The sequence below is a fragment of the Apus apus genome, chromosome 12 (genome assembly GCF_020740795.1).
Source record: "Apus apus isolate bApuApu2 chromosome 12, bApuApu2.pri.cur, whole genome shotgun sequence".
Classification (NCBI taxonomy): Eukaryota; Metazoa; Chordata; class Aves; order Apodiformes; family Apodidae; genus Apus; species Apus apus.
The window spans coordinates 2361894-2376967 of record NC_067293.1 but is presented as its reverse complement, the minus strand read 5'-3'; the positions used below and the strand labels follow the sequence as shown (position 1 = coordinate 2376967).

The 15074-nt window shown below is 44.1% G+C and overlaps 1 protein-coding gene across 7 annotated transcripts in view; it reads left to right on the top strand.

Annotated features, from left to right (window-relative positions):
- Positions 1 to 7941, top strand: part of LOC127389472 (integrator complex subunit 6-like) — a 61935-nt gene extending 53994 nt beyond the window's left edge. For 5 of the 7 annotated variants that reach the window (XM_051629952.1, XM_051629955.1, XM_051629954.1 and 2 more), the window contains 7 exons: positions 1524 to 1739; positions 2229 to 2352; positions 2914 to 3056; positions 3230 to 3461; positions 4085 to 4477; positions 6414 to 6507; positions 6923 to 7941. In XM_051629952.1, coding sequence (XP_051485912.1) covers positions 1524 to 1739; positions 2229 to 2352; positions 2914 to 3056; positions 3230 to 3461; positions 4085 to 4477; positions 6414 to 6507; positions 6923 to 7022 — 1302 coding nt within the window. In that variant the 3' untranslated portion in view covers positions 7023 to 7941. The remainder of the gene's footprint in view (positions 1 to 1523; positions 1740 to 2228; positions 2353 to 2913; positions 3057 to 3229; positions 3462 to 4084; positions 4478 to 6413; positions 6508 to 6922) is intronic. The other 2 variants (XR_007890646.1, XR_007890645.1) reach the window with 2 other exon arrangements.
- The last annotated feature ends 7133 nt before the right edge of the window (positions 7942 to 15074 follow it).

Sequence of the window (15074 nt, the reverse complement as noted above, 5' to 3'; positions counted from 1 at the left end):
AGATTGGTGAGCATTTCTGCTGCAAATACGGGTGAATCCAGAGTGGTTCTGTAGCCAGTGATTGTGCCTTCTGTAAGTGGTGGAGGGGAGTGTGAAGGAGACCTCTTCAGCTACATGTTGAGTATCTTCTAGGCCTTTAAACTGCAAAGATAATCACTAATTGGATTTATGACTGCTCTTGCCATTGTTCTTCATGGCTGAAGCCAGAGGCTTGTACTCAGTCTCATATTTACTTCCATACACTTGACAATGTGTATGTTCCAAAGAACTGTATTCTTGTCCCTGAGGGATAAAATCATAGATCAACCTTTAGATCTGTTTCCTTCAGGTCAAATCTGTTCTACGTGTTAACTGTGACCTGGTGAGAAATAGTCTGACATACATTTTTCTTATTGTCAAGAAAGCCATCTCAGGTGTGAGTGGCTGAAAGTCATGTCTCCTCAGCACAAATGGTTCTTAAAACAGCAGTTCAGTGGCTGGAAGTCAGTGGGGAAGCAGTGCAGCCTTTAAAATTACAAATTACAATCCTCCTCCTTAAAGAATGCACAAAACAGAGTAAAAAAGACTGATCATCTATGAGACATAAAATGTCCTGTGGTATTTTGGTACCTTAAATGATATGCAAATTCATACTCTGTATCTGCGGTATGGAGTTTGAATGGCCTGAGATGGCTGCTGTGGTTTGCACAGACCTTCTCAGTACATGAAACAGTTTAAATGTGTTGGATGCATGATAAGCTCCTCCCTAGGGACAAGCAATTCCAGAACTCTGCTGTGCTCCTGCTGTCCTTAAATTCAGAGTTTCCCACAGATGAGGAAGCAAACTCTGCTGAGGATGAGATTTGGGGTGAAGTGGGTTCCAATCTCTGTGGGTTTGGGGGTTCTGGTTGGTTGGGGTTTTATGGAGGTTTTGCAAGTGGGTTAAAATCTTACTTTGAACACAGTTAATGATTAACACAGTAAAATTGTCAGTACCTATAACATGAAACTGTGCTAATTGGAGAAGTAAAATGTTTTTAGAAACAGACTGATGGAGCAAGTGTCTTTCCTTCCATGACTTTTCTCCCTTGTTGCAACTACACAGTGCAAACCTTAGTTCTTAGGTTGTTTCAAGAATGAAATCTGAAATTATGTTACTGTATCTGAATAATGCTGTTGGCTTAGATGCAACTTGACAGTAACTTAAAGGCATCCCACCCTCCCATTATATTTTTCCCTTTAAAGATGAGTCTTCAGGTACACAAAAGTCAGACTTGCAGTAAAATCTGGGGATATTCACAGACCTCCCACTGGCATATAAATTTAGATACACTGGCTAAATATTTTTTCCATATGCTAGGACATCAGGATTTCTTTCCACTTTAGATCTCATCTATGTAACTCAATAGATCCCTGGGTAGGTGGTTCTCCTGTTTGTTGAGTAGCTGGGAAAGACATAGTTTAATTCTGTTGATGTACTGTGTGTTTTATACTGGAAATCTGCAATGCCTGATTCTTCAACTCATGGTGTGATTCCATTTTAGACAAAAATAGAGTCGGAACGGATAATAGGTTCAGTGGGTAAGAAAGTTCCACAAGAAATTGGAATAAAAGTGAAAAATCACTCCAGTGGCCTCTCCTTGGTACACAGTAGGGATTTTAAGCAACTGCTGCAAGGGATCACTGGGGAATCTCCACTGAGACTGGCGGAAATGAATGTTAAAGAATTTGCTGGCTTCCACATAGGACTCTTAAACAAGGTAAACAGCACGATGAGCTCACATGAATAAGCAGTTAATCTCATCTGTTTTAAATGGGTAACTTTTATGGACTCAGTGTAGAAGGAGGAAGTAAGTCCTTTAATTCAATCATGAGGAGTGCAGCATAGGCTTAAATAGTGAGAAGAGTAAATGCAAATTTTTTGCACTTGCTTTTGGGACACTGTTTGAAAGTCCCATGACAGTAAACAAAGATTACTGTGTTTTTAAGTGTCAGTCTCTGCAAAAGACATTTAGTGTTGTTCATCCAGGAACTAATGTGCTTTGTCTTAATGGAGCTGAAAGCACTAATGCTGAATAATGTCTTACTGAAAAGGTAGTTACTGAGTCTCCTGTACCTGGTCATGAAGCTCTGAAGTTACTTCAGAATATTTTTTTAATAGTTAACATAATTAGAGTTCATAGAGGAATTTCTCTGTGCATGAGATGTGATGGGATAACTGAAAGCTACTTGTTCTGTTATAAAACTAGGATTTGAAGCCACAGGCATTCAGAAATGCATATGATATTCCTCGACACAGTCTTCTAGACCAGCTAACTAGAATGAGGGCCAATCTGCTGAAAACACACAGGCTTATCGTGGGGCAGGATGAAGGTAAGTAGCCACTGTTCTTCATTAGTGGTTTGGGGAGGGTACAGCTATTTTTTTTTAGTTCCCTGAAGTAGTCTTTTCTGTCCTGGGTGTGGGAGCAGAAGTGGACATGGCATCATTTGTGGAGTCAGTCATTGTCCTTTTATTGACTCTGAAGGAGAAAGAAGGAAAGTTTTACCTTCTGTCATGCCAGATGTCATGCTTGCTTTGAGTTTTAAGAATAAGTTTAATGGGAGAGCTTTCTGTACAATAAAATTTCAGGAGGCATGTTTCTTACAGTGATGGTGGCTTGAAACAGAGAGGAGCTTATTTTGTTTTACGCTCGTTAGGTGCTGGTGTTCTAAAGATACAGTTTTTAGCGTAGACATGAAACTTGCTTAGTTTTCATTCTTGTTCTGCCAGTTAAGCTAAACTCCTACCGGTCTTGTTTCCAAGATTGTGATTTTCAACTCTTCCTAGAAATAGTAATTTCTAGTTTTTAAATGCTAACATTTGCAACTGAAGTGTATGGAATGTGTAGTGGAGGTAAGGTACACTAAATGAAGAGCTCTTGTTGTGTTCCAGACTGCCTTCATAGTGTTCCTGTTGCTCAAATGGGGAATTACCAGGAATACCTGAAAATGATGCCTTCACCCCTCCGGGAGATCGACCCAGACCAACCAAAAAGACTTCATACATTTGGCAATCCATTTAAACAGGATAAGAAGGTAGGAGGAGCCAAGGCTCCCTGCTGGATCTTTGCATTTTAACGTGGCTTGAAATAATTTGTCAATAGAATTTATCAACTGCAGAACGTTGCTAACCTGTGCGGGAAGGAAGGAGTGGTGTCTTTCACAGGGTCCAAAAGAAATGCATATTTTTTTTTTTTTTCCATTTTCAGGGTATGATGATAGATGAAGCAGATGAGTTTGTTGCTGGGCCTCAGAATAAGATCAAGCGTCCTGGGGAGCCCAACACTCCAGCATCCCTGAAGAGAAGGCGCAGCATGTCCCCCCTGCTGAGACGGCCACAGTCACCCCCTGTTGTCACCAATCACGTTGGTGGGAAAGGGCCACCAACTGCTGCTGGCTCCCCATCGTACCTGAACCTCAAAGGTGTCCCAGCAAATAAAGGTATATTGAGTTGCAGTCAAATCTGCATGGTCACAAGTGGGAATTCCTGTGTGCAGGAGGAAAAAACCCACCTCCTCGCCTCCCCCCAAAAACCCAGCCAACAACAAAAAAACCACCCAAAATCCAACAAAAAAACACCCAGAACCCAACAAAAAAAAAACCCAACCCACTCTGTGCTTTCTGAGTTGATTGAGAAGGGTATTAGCACATATATGGGCTTCAGTATTAATTAGGACTGAGCTTCTTGGCCTAAATTAACAGGCTTCTGCTATAGCTAATAAGCACCTCTGCTGTGGAGACAGGCTGAGGGAGTTGGGTTGTTCAGCCTGGAGAAGAGAAGGCTCTGGGGAGGCCTTAGAGCACCTTCCAGTGCCTGAAGGAGCTACAGGAAAGTTAGGGAGGGGTTTTTCACCAGAGAGAGCAGTGATAGGACAAGGGGTAATGATTTTAAACTGAAAGAGGGGAGATTTAGGTTAGACATCAGGAAGAAATTCTTCACCATGAGGGTAGTAAGGTGCTGGGTAAGTAAGGTAGTAAGGTACTACAGAGTATTTCAAACAAGGAAGGATAGAGAATTACTTCCTTTTGACTTTTTGATGTTGATCCTTACTTTTAATTTGTAGATACTAATAACAGTATTGTCCAAGATGGCAACGGAGAGAAGAAAGCAGAAAATTGTCAGTCCCTGGAAAAGCAAATTGATGGCTTACCTGTGCAAATGGCTCCCTCGCTGCCAGCTGCCCTGGGGGAGGATGAAATGCTACCCAATGACTTAGACTCTCTACCTGTGGAATTCAACTGTTTAAGTGAAGATGGGTTGGATCATAAACCTGGTGCCAACGCTCTTGGTCGAGGGCCTGTGAACTACAGTGTGGCTGGAGATGACCAAAAACGGGTGACAGAGTCTGCTTCTGAGTCTGTGCCAAACTCCTTTAAAATCACCCCCATGATGCTGGAGGGAAACAATGCTGATATTAAGATTAAAGTGATGAGAGAGGTTCGCAAGCCTGGAAGAAGTAAGTTTTGGTGTTTCTTTATTAGTGTATTGTATGTGGTGCTAGGGAAGAGTTTTTGTCTTGAAATAAGGAGCTGTTTTCATCATACAACTTCAGACTTTGAGTAATTTCTGACTGCCCATGAGCAATGGAGGGGCAAAACAGGAAGAAGGGTCTTGGGCAGGTGAGTTGAAGTTTAGAGAGAAGTGCTTGGGAAGTCGAATGCCAAGTGACCTTGGTTGCCCTTGAAGATGGATTAAGAGGTACCTGTGAAATCAGCTTCCAGAGGTTGTGATGCTCAGCAAAGGTGTTACCAATGATGCAGTGATCCTGGGTAGTCTTTGCCCTGTGCTGTGCTGCTCCTTGCATATGCACAGTGTACTTTGTTTGTTTGTGTCCCTGAAAACTTCTTTTGGAGGGCAAAAGCTTATGTAGCCACAAAGGTGCATCTTGGAATGAATTCAAAAGGGAATCTTAACAGTTTATAGTGAAGTCTTTTTATTGATTTATTTTTTTTTAATTTATTTTTTGAGATAGTGCAATTAGTGATGCAGCACTGTTGTAAATGAACTCCTTAAGAGCTGAAGACTGAAACTTACTTTCTTTTTCCTGTAAGGTTTGATAACCCCCTCCCCAAAATCTAAAATGTCGTGAAGAAAAGTAACTTTCCTCCTCAGCTTTTGTTACACGTTATGTTTGTACCTGTATACAGATCAAAACACTAACCTGAAACTCCACCTGATGTATGTGCTGTCAGAGGGTTGGATCTAGATGATCTTTAAGGTCTCTTCCAACTCAAACTATTCTATGATACAATTTGTCATAGGCATAATCTTTCTGTTTTTTCTTCGGTGGCAGATGTCCCTGATGTGGTCTGTGCTGTGAATTAATTAGTTCTACAAATTAATCTACTGAACACTTTTCCAGTCAATTGTCAGGTGCCAGTAATGAGTATAATGCAGTATTCTTAACTCCTCTTGTTCTGACTTTGCATTGCTTTCCCAAAACACAGTATTTCTTTGAGACACCCCATAATTGTGGCAGACCAAGGCTGTTGACTGATGAAGCCATTTTTATACTGCATCTGTGTTTCATTTTTAACATGTTCTCAGACTTCCTACTTGGGTATGTCTGCTTCCTGTTTTGCAGAGTGGGCTCATCTAATCTTACACCAAGTTCACACCTAGTGAGTGATGATGCAGAGTAAGATAATGCTGTGTTCAGAACAAGGCACCTGTCTTGCTGCCAGGTTCAGGCAGTCATCAGAGAGTAGTAGTAGTGGTAGTAGTAGTAGTAGTGGGTGAAATGTGTGTATATGCACAGTTCTGACCATGTATCCTCTCTGCATCAGTCTGAGCAGGCTCTTCATCAGAGCCTGTAAATGTCTTCATTATAGGTTCAACTGTGGAAAATATTGAAACAGGGCTATTTTTTGTTTCTAGTTTCATGCGTCCAGTTCATTCTCTTGCAGTGGGTATAATTACTTGATACCAGAAGACAGTGCTGTTAACTGTGCTCACACTGAGCATTCCATAATGAGTGAGAGAACTAGTCCTGACCTCTGGTTTCAGAAGTGACAGCTCTAGGATAGAACAGGCCTTGGTGGCTCTACATGCCTGTGAACTGCTAATGGAGGTCTGAGGCTTCTCTACCTACCCTCCTGTTCAGAGGACAGCTGTTTCTATCTGCTGCTCTTAAAGGGAACTTAATTCTTTGGTGCCACATTTGAATACCAGATCAGCAGTATCACTTAAAGTTACTTGTGTCATCTGCTTTCTGCACATAAAGCCAATGCAGGCTTTTTTCTTCCCTTACATTATCACCATACACAGAAGTGTGAAATTCTGGCCTTTGTTGTGTTGTTGTTATTTTTTTGTTATGGCTCTTAAGCTTTACTGATAAAAATGCATTTGCAAGATTTATTTTTAATATATGATTGTGGTTTTTTTCTCTTTAGATTATGAAAAAATCTTCTCTCTTCTTGAGGAGGTGCAAGGACCTGTGGAGATTCAGAAGTATTTCATTGAATTTGCTATCAAGGAAGCAGCAAGGTTTGTATAGATATAAATGACTCAGAGTCATTTATAAATAAATCAAATGTCAGTTTAGATCATGATGATAAATCAGAAAATTTTCCAGTATTAGCATTTTTCTGTTTTTGTTTTTGATATGTTTCAATTATTATAGTTGTTTTAGTGGTCAAAACTACCATTATATTTTTATAAAGTGGTCTTTAAGTGTAAAATGGAGAGACAGGTTGTCATTGAAGACTAACCCAATATTTGGATGGGTTGGGAAAGGACAGCTCTATTAAATTAAATTTTCTGGCCATTAAAATACCAGAAATAAAGTAAGCTTTTCCATACTGGAACAGCCTCTGGGAATTTGTCATGGCTGAATAGTCTGCAGTTGTTCAGCTGTAGTTTTGGAAGAAAATAATTGAATTGTTCTCCTTCTCCTCCTTAGGTTTAAAAAACGAGTCTTAATACAACACTTAGAGAGAATACTAGAGGAACTAGAGTTCAACAGTCTACCCAGCAGAGTTAATCACGTCAACAGTAGATAATAATGTACCAGCCAGACCAATATGGACCAGGAATGAGTTTGCTGTGCCACAGAAGAGTGGAAGAGGATGGAGCTGCCACCCTCACCATCTCGGCAGTCAAGTGATTTTACTGTCACAGTCTGAGAAGAAGCAGTGGAGCTTTAACTTTAAGAGCCTCTATCGGCAGAAGCTGGGCTATAACCTTAAGGATTTGCTATGAAAGGTGTGGCTTTTTTCCTGTGGAGGGTGCTATTTGCTCAACAGGCTGAAGAAAATAAGCATTGCTGCCCCTCCTGCAGGTGATGAGAATTTACTCATTTGAACGCTGTCGTTAGACGTTTTACATGCTGTAGGCAGCAGGTTGCACTAAAATGGGGCACTGTCAAATGCACACACTGTCTGCATCGTGGAGAGAGAGCCCAAAAAAAAATAAAAAAAAAACCTCCCAGAAACACCTGCACTGGTAAAATTGCATGTTGCCACCACAGAGACAAGGGTCTTGTTCCCGAGAACTACTAGCCATGCCTTTAAACTTGAAATGCAGTGTAGAGAGAGTAAAGAAACTGCTATTGTGTTAATGAAAGCTAAAGACAGCCCTGTGACTGTTACCACCTGATGGTCACTAAACAATCTACCTCAGACTCTCTTCTGTTTTGTCTGCAGACATTATGAAAGTGCACCTGAGGCTTCCCAGGTCCCCGACTTCAGTTCTCTTTCATCCTGTGAGGAGGACGGAGACTCTTCAGGTGGCCTTGGCACACGCTGTGCTTTGGAAGCACTAAAAGGAAACGCTTTTAAAAACGTGTATTTTAATGTTCATACAAAAAGAGATTATTTTGAACAGTATTGTTACCAGATCACTAATTTGATATTTTAACTGTATAAATTTTTTTGGAACATATGTATATATAAAATAAACCATTTTATTAATTTTTAAGAAGTGCTCATCTGAGGAGTCTGTAGCGGGCAGCGCTGAGTTCCTCCAAGTATCTGTTCACCAACAGGCTGCTGAGATTTTGTGACACCAGTGAGTAGTGTAGCTGTGCTGCAGCTGAACCTGACCTGCACACTGGCAAACACAGAATGTGTTTGTACCCTGGAGCACCTGCCCCATCACTCAGCTGAGCCTGCGTGGGGTGCACGTTTTTACTCAGGATTAAAAGCACCAAGTTCCAGTTTACAAACCCCCTGGTTACTGTTTTGTCCAAAGGTAATTTTGGATATCGTAAAATATACAAAGAAGACTGAAGCACCTGCATGAAGTAATTGTTTTTTCCTTTAAAGCAGTACCAAATGATCTGCTGGCAGTAAGTGGCTCTTCTGATAATTGTGTATTTTCAGTTGTTCACACTTAACATCCTCTGATCCCCTAACAGCTTTCTTTTGAGGACAGGCTGAAGTTGTGGCTCACATTAACTGGCTTTTTACCTTGTTCTGCAAGTATCCGAGGGATTCCAGCTGATTAGCCAGTGCATGAGAGGCAGGGAAACAGATCTTAGCTGGTGAGCCTGGACTTCTCTATTCCTACTGTTATTTTTAGTACTAGCCAGCCTGTGAGATGTCTTTTCCATTCTCTCTGAAGCAGTGGCCTTGGAAGATGCAGTTTGACCATTGGAATTACAGCAGTGAAATTCAAGAAGGAAATAAAATCCAGCAACAGCAAATCTCTGTCAGACTGTTGCATGAATGAAGTGACACAGAGAAAGGCATTACTATAAATGTGTCCTAGCTCTTCTCCTAGGAGGAGCTTATTAGTCATCTGTACAGTTTAACATTTTTAAAAAAACACCTTGGAATGATACAGAGTGGGATTCAGCCCTTCAAAATCATTACATGGAAGCTGTATAGACATGCCATGCCTCATGTTGGACTCTTAAAAAGGAATTTATTTACAGAAGGTCAGATATACTGTGCATACCTAGTTTTGAAATGGCCTGGTTGCATGCATCAAGTTGCATGTAATATACTATTTTTGAAATAGTAGGTGGCAAGAGGGGACACCTCTTCTATCTAGATAATGGTTATTTAATTCTCTTTCCTGGTTCCAGAGGCATTCCCTTGATCATAATGTCTCTGAGGAGGGGCTGAGCCTTTAACTAGTGACCTTGTTAGTATGTAAACCTGCTTGTTTGATGTGATGCAGTTGGCTGCCAAAGTAGCTGCAGGAAGCTGGTGCCTTTCATTCACTGGTTGGAATCTTACACCTCAGAAATGACAAAATAGTCCAGTCAAGTTCAAGCAGTGAGAGTTTTCACTGACCTCACCAGTATTTTATGTGAATAAATTGAATTTGGATCAGAATATTGGAGGAGAAGAAACTTTACAGTGAACTGGATGTGAATCTTCATAAGAAGGAAGGAAGATGTTCCACCCTCACAGGTTGTGTCAGTGAAGAGATGAAGAGAAGAGAGTGACAATAATCCACCCAGGAGTGCACGCAGCCTAGCATCCCACAAGGAGCACAAAATGAACATTCGCTGCTCAGGAAACAGTAAATGCTTCACAGTGATGCTAAGGAGAATCTTACTGGATATAACTCGTGGGGAGACAAGCAGCAGTGCTGGTTGTGGGTGGAACATGGATGGAGCAGACCAGCTACAAGCCTTGGATGGGACACTGCTCTGCAGGGTGCAGCTGGGACAGCCAGGAGAGCCAAGCCTTGCTTTTCTGGGTAGAGCCCATGGCCCCAGGAGCAACATGTGGGCCACTGAGAGCAGGTCTAGTCTGAGCCTGGGAGACTGCACAGCTCCACCAGTACTCAGGGCTGTGTGGATGGAATCTGGAAAGCTGTCTGTGCTTTGCTCAAACTTGCATCTTTGACCCATATCTGAGGTTGCAGTAACATGTCTTGCCGTGTTTCCTGTCAGAAGTGATGCTGAACCATCCAACTGAACAAATTAAGCTGTTATCTTCCTGCCATGGGTAGAAGGTTTGTGTGGTACTTTGGAGTCCAGATACCTGTGTGTATTCTGCTGCTTCCACTCCCTGAAGTTGGCATCCTTGTTGCTCCTTTATAGTTTTTCCCTTTTAAACACCAAGAAGTTCTCTTAACAGCTCCCAGCCCAGTGGCAGATATCAGTATAACTTCCTGTGCAGGAAACTATCAAAAAAAACAAATCAAACCCCTATTTTGTATTTTTTTCTGGTTTTCTTCTGGTAATTTGCTCCAGGTTCTGCTTCTAAACTGGCTGGCTGAAATGGAGCAGTGTAGGGTGTTGGGTTTGTTTCCTTTTGTTGTGTTCTTTAATATCTGCTAAGAAGCTTCTGGTGGAAAAATACAAGTGGAAATGCATTGGCTAACAGAAACAAACTGTTAAAAAAGCTATAAAGCATAATGTTTCAAGCAACATGGCAACATCACACCTTTAGCAGATGGACTCCAGATTGATAGTCTTGAAGAATATACAACCTAGTTAAGCTGAAAACAAAGCCAAAGACACCTCAGATCTGGCAGAAATGAGGTTTGGCAGAGATGTGAAGGAAGGATGTTAGTCACTGGGTTTGAAAGGAGCTGCTGCTTTCAGGTCTGCAAAAACAAGCTGAAATCTGTCTTAAGTGGAAGAGGAAGAAACTGGAGAAGAATCATGCCTTGGGATTTAGCAAAAAACTTGTGGCCTGCAGGAATTGTTAAGCTGCACTTCTAGATCTGCATCTTGTGATCAGTTTTTGACTGCCTTATTTAGGGGCTGTTGTTACAGGGAGGGAAGACTGGACCAAAAAGGTTGGACCTGTCTGATTTTCTCCATTCCAGTTCAGCTGCAACCTGGCGTGTTGTTTCATCCTTGAAAGTAGACTGTTGGCTTGGCTTCAGCCATGGTGCTTTTTTTCTTCTGTCATTCTGTGTTGACAGTGCTTTCAGCTGTCTTTTGGCAGTGGCTAAAATAGTGTGGCAGTTTTGCAGCAGCCCTGTTGTCCCTTGAGCAGGGAGTGTGAGTAGAGGCAATGGGCAGAGCTGGGAGGAAAAGCAGACACTGCTCGTGTGCTGTGGAAGCTGGTTCAGCTGCTTCTGTTCAACTTCAGAGCCTTTGTTTTTAAAGTCTGAGATACTTCTCAGGGCTGGGAGTGCAAATCTGCTAACTTCAGCAGCAGATTGCTCCAAGTTCAGAAGAAGAACAAGCTGGGAAAGGAGTTGAACTGCCTGTACAGTCATTTGCTTAACTCCCTGGAAGGTATTTCCTTAATGAGTGGAAGAACACAGCAGCCTGTGCCTTTCTTGAGTGGCAGCCACGTGGGTTTGCCAGGGCTGGTGACTGCTGATACCATGTAAACAAATCAGCCTTTACCAGGAGTTGGGAAGCTACCAAAGATGCTGCATTTCATAAGCTTTTGAGTTTGGGCTGCAGCTCTTTAGTTAGGGGGAAGTCCAAAGGAATATTTCGGCCTGGAAAAGGCAGTGGAAGGGAAACCCTTGATCAGATTTTCTGCTGAAGGTTTGTTTGGGGGTTTTTTGAGAACTTGGGGAAGTTTCATCTCCACATCTGCAATGGGAATTTCATGGATATTTTCTTTTCCTGGATCAGCTCCAACAGCAGTGGAGTCAGCCCAGATCCTTGGCATCCAGATACGGTTGCTGTCAACTCAATCACTGTCGCTCCTCTAATGAAATCAGTCCTGCACCTCTGGCAATTTGCTGGATCCCAGTGCTCCACTTGCCACTGCTGAGCAGCTTGTAGGAGGGACAGGAAGATATTTGCAGTGTCCTGGTGGTGTGTCCTTGTTTGTGAAATACTGCCTGGCAGGGCAGCCAAAGGGGAGGAGAGGTTTATGAAGAGTAGTCAGAAGAACAAAGCTTTATTTGCCCGGTCAGCCTGCTGCTTGTCAATTTCTCCAAAGAACATGGGTTTTTAAGGTTATGTTTTATTTTTAGATATTTCATATGTAGAATATATCAAAGTCTTTTGTAAAGGATGAGGTTGGAAGGTTTCCCCTCTTGCTTTGTCATGCAGCTGTGGCCCATCCATGCAGAGGTGTCCCTTGCAGAGAGGGTCACTGGGCTGCTCTCAGATTTTCCCTGGGGAGGGACTTAGCTCTGGAACCATCCCAGGTCTTGGATATATGACAATTCAAGGCAACTGGAGCTGGATTTTTGCTGGATTTGTGGAAATGCACATACTGTTTCTTGAGGTGGTGTTAGTGTGAGCAGTTACTGTCTGAGTGCAACTTCAAAAGCTTAGGAACCTGTCAATATAATTTGGGTTTGATCGTAGACAGCTGAAGGTGTTTTCATCAATCTGCACTGCTGCAGTGGTTGCCTGATCTCCTGGCAATGAGTGTTTCAGGATTCAAGGGTGCTTTCCTAAGTAGGACAGAAATAAAAATGAGCCCTCTTCCCTAAGACTAAAAAGTGATTAAAAAAAACCCCAACAACCAAAAAGGCATTTTGCTGATTGCAGATGATTATAACTCAGCTGCTTGACAGTGACATTCCAGCCGTGGAAAAGTAACATTGGTTCTTTCAGCTATTTTCCACTCTGTGCAGCATATTAAAACCCTTCATGCACAGCTGGCACATTTAACTTTGATTATGTTGTTGAAGGGACTGATCTGAGAGCACCCTGGATCCCAGTTGCTTGCAGAATCTGAAAATGAGGTTGTTCCAATTCATTTGCAGTTGGTTATTCTGGAAGACAGACCAGACTATCTCGAGTACTTTTAGGATTGCTAATTAAAGTTTAGTGGCACTCCCCTGAGACAGCCTTTAGAGATGGATGGAGGGACTTGCCCAAGGTCGTATAGTGTGTCACTAGCAAAGATTATTATAAAATCCATGTCCTAATTTGGTGTTGTGCAGAGTTACTGCCCTGGTGTTGAAAATCCCACCACACAACATGCTGGCTGCTGGGCTCTTGTGAGTGTTGGTGGGCTCCCCACTGTGCTCTCCCACCTGCCAGCCCAGCTCTGGCTTGTGGGGAGCGTGGGGAGATGCCAGGGCAGGCTCCCTGTGGCCAGCTTCCATGTGGGGGTGGCTGAAGTGGGGGCCTTTTGCTTGAAGTGCCCTTCTGGGGCTGGAAAAATGTAGGAGCTTGGGAAGAGGGAGGTGGAAAAGCTGTAGAGAAGCCACCTGAGCCTGTAGGCACTTGTGGTGGTACTGACTTCTTGAAGTTGAGTTCTGGCTTCTGACCAGAGCTGCTCCAGCACCTTTTCTTAGCCGCATACAAGTGTATTCTGACATTCCTCTGGTATCCTCAGATTTAGGGCTCCTCCTTCTTGTCAGTGATAAGTGTAGAAGCTGCTATCCAAAATGTTCCTTAGTGGAAGAGGAGATGGTTGTGGACTGAGGCTGTTTTACGTGTGTTGGCTTCTGCAAATCCTTCTGCAGGAGCAGTGTTGGGAAAGGGGGAAAGGGGGATGTGGATGCCTGGTGGTGGGCAAGGCATGCCAGGGCTTGGTGCTGCCCAGAGGTGCTGGGCAGGGTGCTCAGGCAGCTGCTGCTGTGGCTGCCCCTGGGGCTGGCAGCAGGTGGAGGGAGGTGAGAGCTACTCCAGGGAACTGGCTGTTGTTTCCCCTGAGGACAGGCTGGTGAGTCACAGCCTGGGCTGTGGTGGGAAACCTGCTGGAGAATAGGATGAGTGATGGCTGGGGGAATGATGGCTCTTTCCAGAAGTTGCCACAACAGGAGCAAGAGGGGGCTCTGACCTCGAAGGGCAGCTAAAAGCTGATTTTTTTGCTGGGTTTCAGGTGGCCTAATCCTGTGTTTCTGCAGAGGAGAGCAGAGGTGTCCTCCCAAGGGTCTGTGCTGCACCCCTGGTGCCCACACAGCCATAAGGGGATGTGAAAGCAAGGAAATAAAAGTGACTGCTTGCCACAGGAAACCAGTAAGAGGCTGAAAATTTTCAGTGAAACCTCACCCTGTTCATCCCCAGGTGTGGACCTGTGATGGGGAGCTCCTCAGAAAGGTGGAACCTGCCCCAAGCTCGGTGTCTTTGGGGAGGCTGTGGCAGGTGCTCAGTGCAGCTGGAGTGGGTGCCCTGGGAGGGGTTGTTGGGGTGCTGTGCTGATGGGTGTCTGCTCTGCTTGTCCTGCAGCTGCATCTGATGTGACTCACCTCCTTCAGTGCTCCTGTCTTAACTTGTGTATTAGCTGGTCCCAGGTGAGCATCCCAGTGCTCTGCTCCCCAGAACGTGGCAGGACTGACTCTCACTTCTGGCCCTTTCAAGCTCTGCAGTTACTGCTGAAGTGTGAGGAGCAAGGGCAGAGAGGAGAGCACCTTGTAGGCCTCCCTGGCCACATTGTGCCAGGTGGGGAGACATCTTGGCCTGTCCCTTTGGAAGGTTGTCCTCTCCTGCCAGCCCTGGCCAGACCAAGGCAGGAGCCTGGCTGCACTTGCAGTAAACCTGGGATTATTAACCAGCCCTGTTGCACCCCATGGGATATGTGGGTCCCTCCCATGGGAGGTGACCGTAGGTCTCGCTCTGTTTCTCTTTGTGGTCTTGGAGAGGTTGTACTCAAACAGGTGTTGAAGTAGCAGCCACCTTCTGCTTCAGAGGGTGGGTGATGACTTTGACCTTCATCTGGCACTGCTCTCACCTGGGGCAGGGCTGTGTGTGCTGCTGGTGGGCTGCAAACCAGCAGCAGTGTGGTGGTCTTGGAGGGGGTGTTATTTGGCCCCTCCACGTGTGCTGTGTTGTGCTGGGAGGTGCTGCCCTTGCAAGGGGCTCAGCCCAGCCCTGGGGGTGCCTGGAGCTTCTGGAGCCATCCCTGGGGTGACAGCTGGGTGTGGGGAAGCAAGCTGCTCTTCAGGGCGCCTGCCCAACTGGCTTCTCCAAAAACTGTTTTTTAGTGCAAGTGTCTTATTTTGTGTCCAGGATAGGACAGTAAATTGCTGCTTCAGCATTTGCTGAGAGCACTGGCCTCTCCTCCTGCATCCTGCTCTGCAGCAGAGACCTCCTGGGGGACAGAGGATGCTGGGGCAGCTGGAAACGTCAGCTCTGCCCTTGCCTGGCTGCCCCCAGACTGCTCTAAAATACGCAGCAAATACCTTGGGGGAGGAGAGGAAAATTTTTTTATGGTGTTTTAATTTTTTTTTTTTTTTTTTTTTTAAATCCTAAGTGAAGTCCTCTTGCTGCCTGGTGT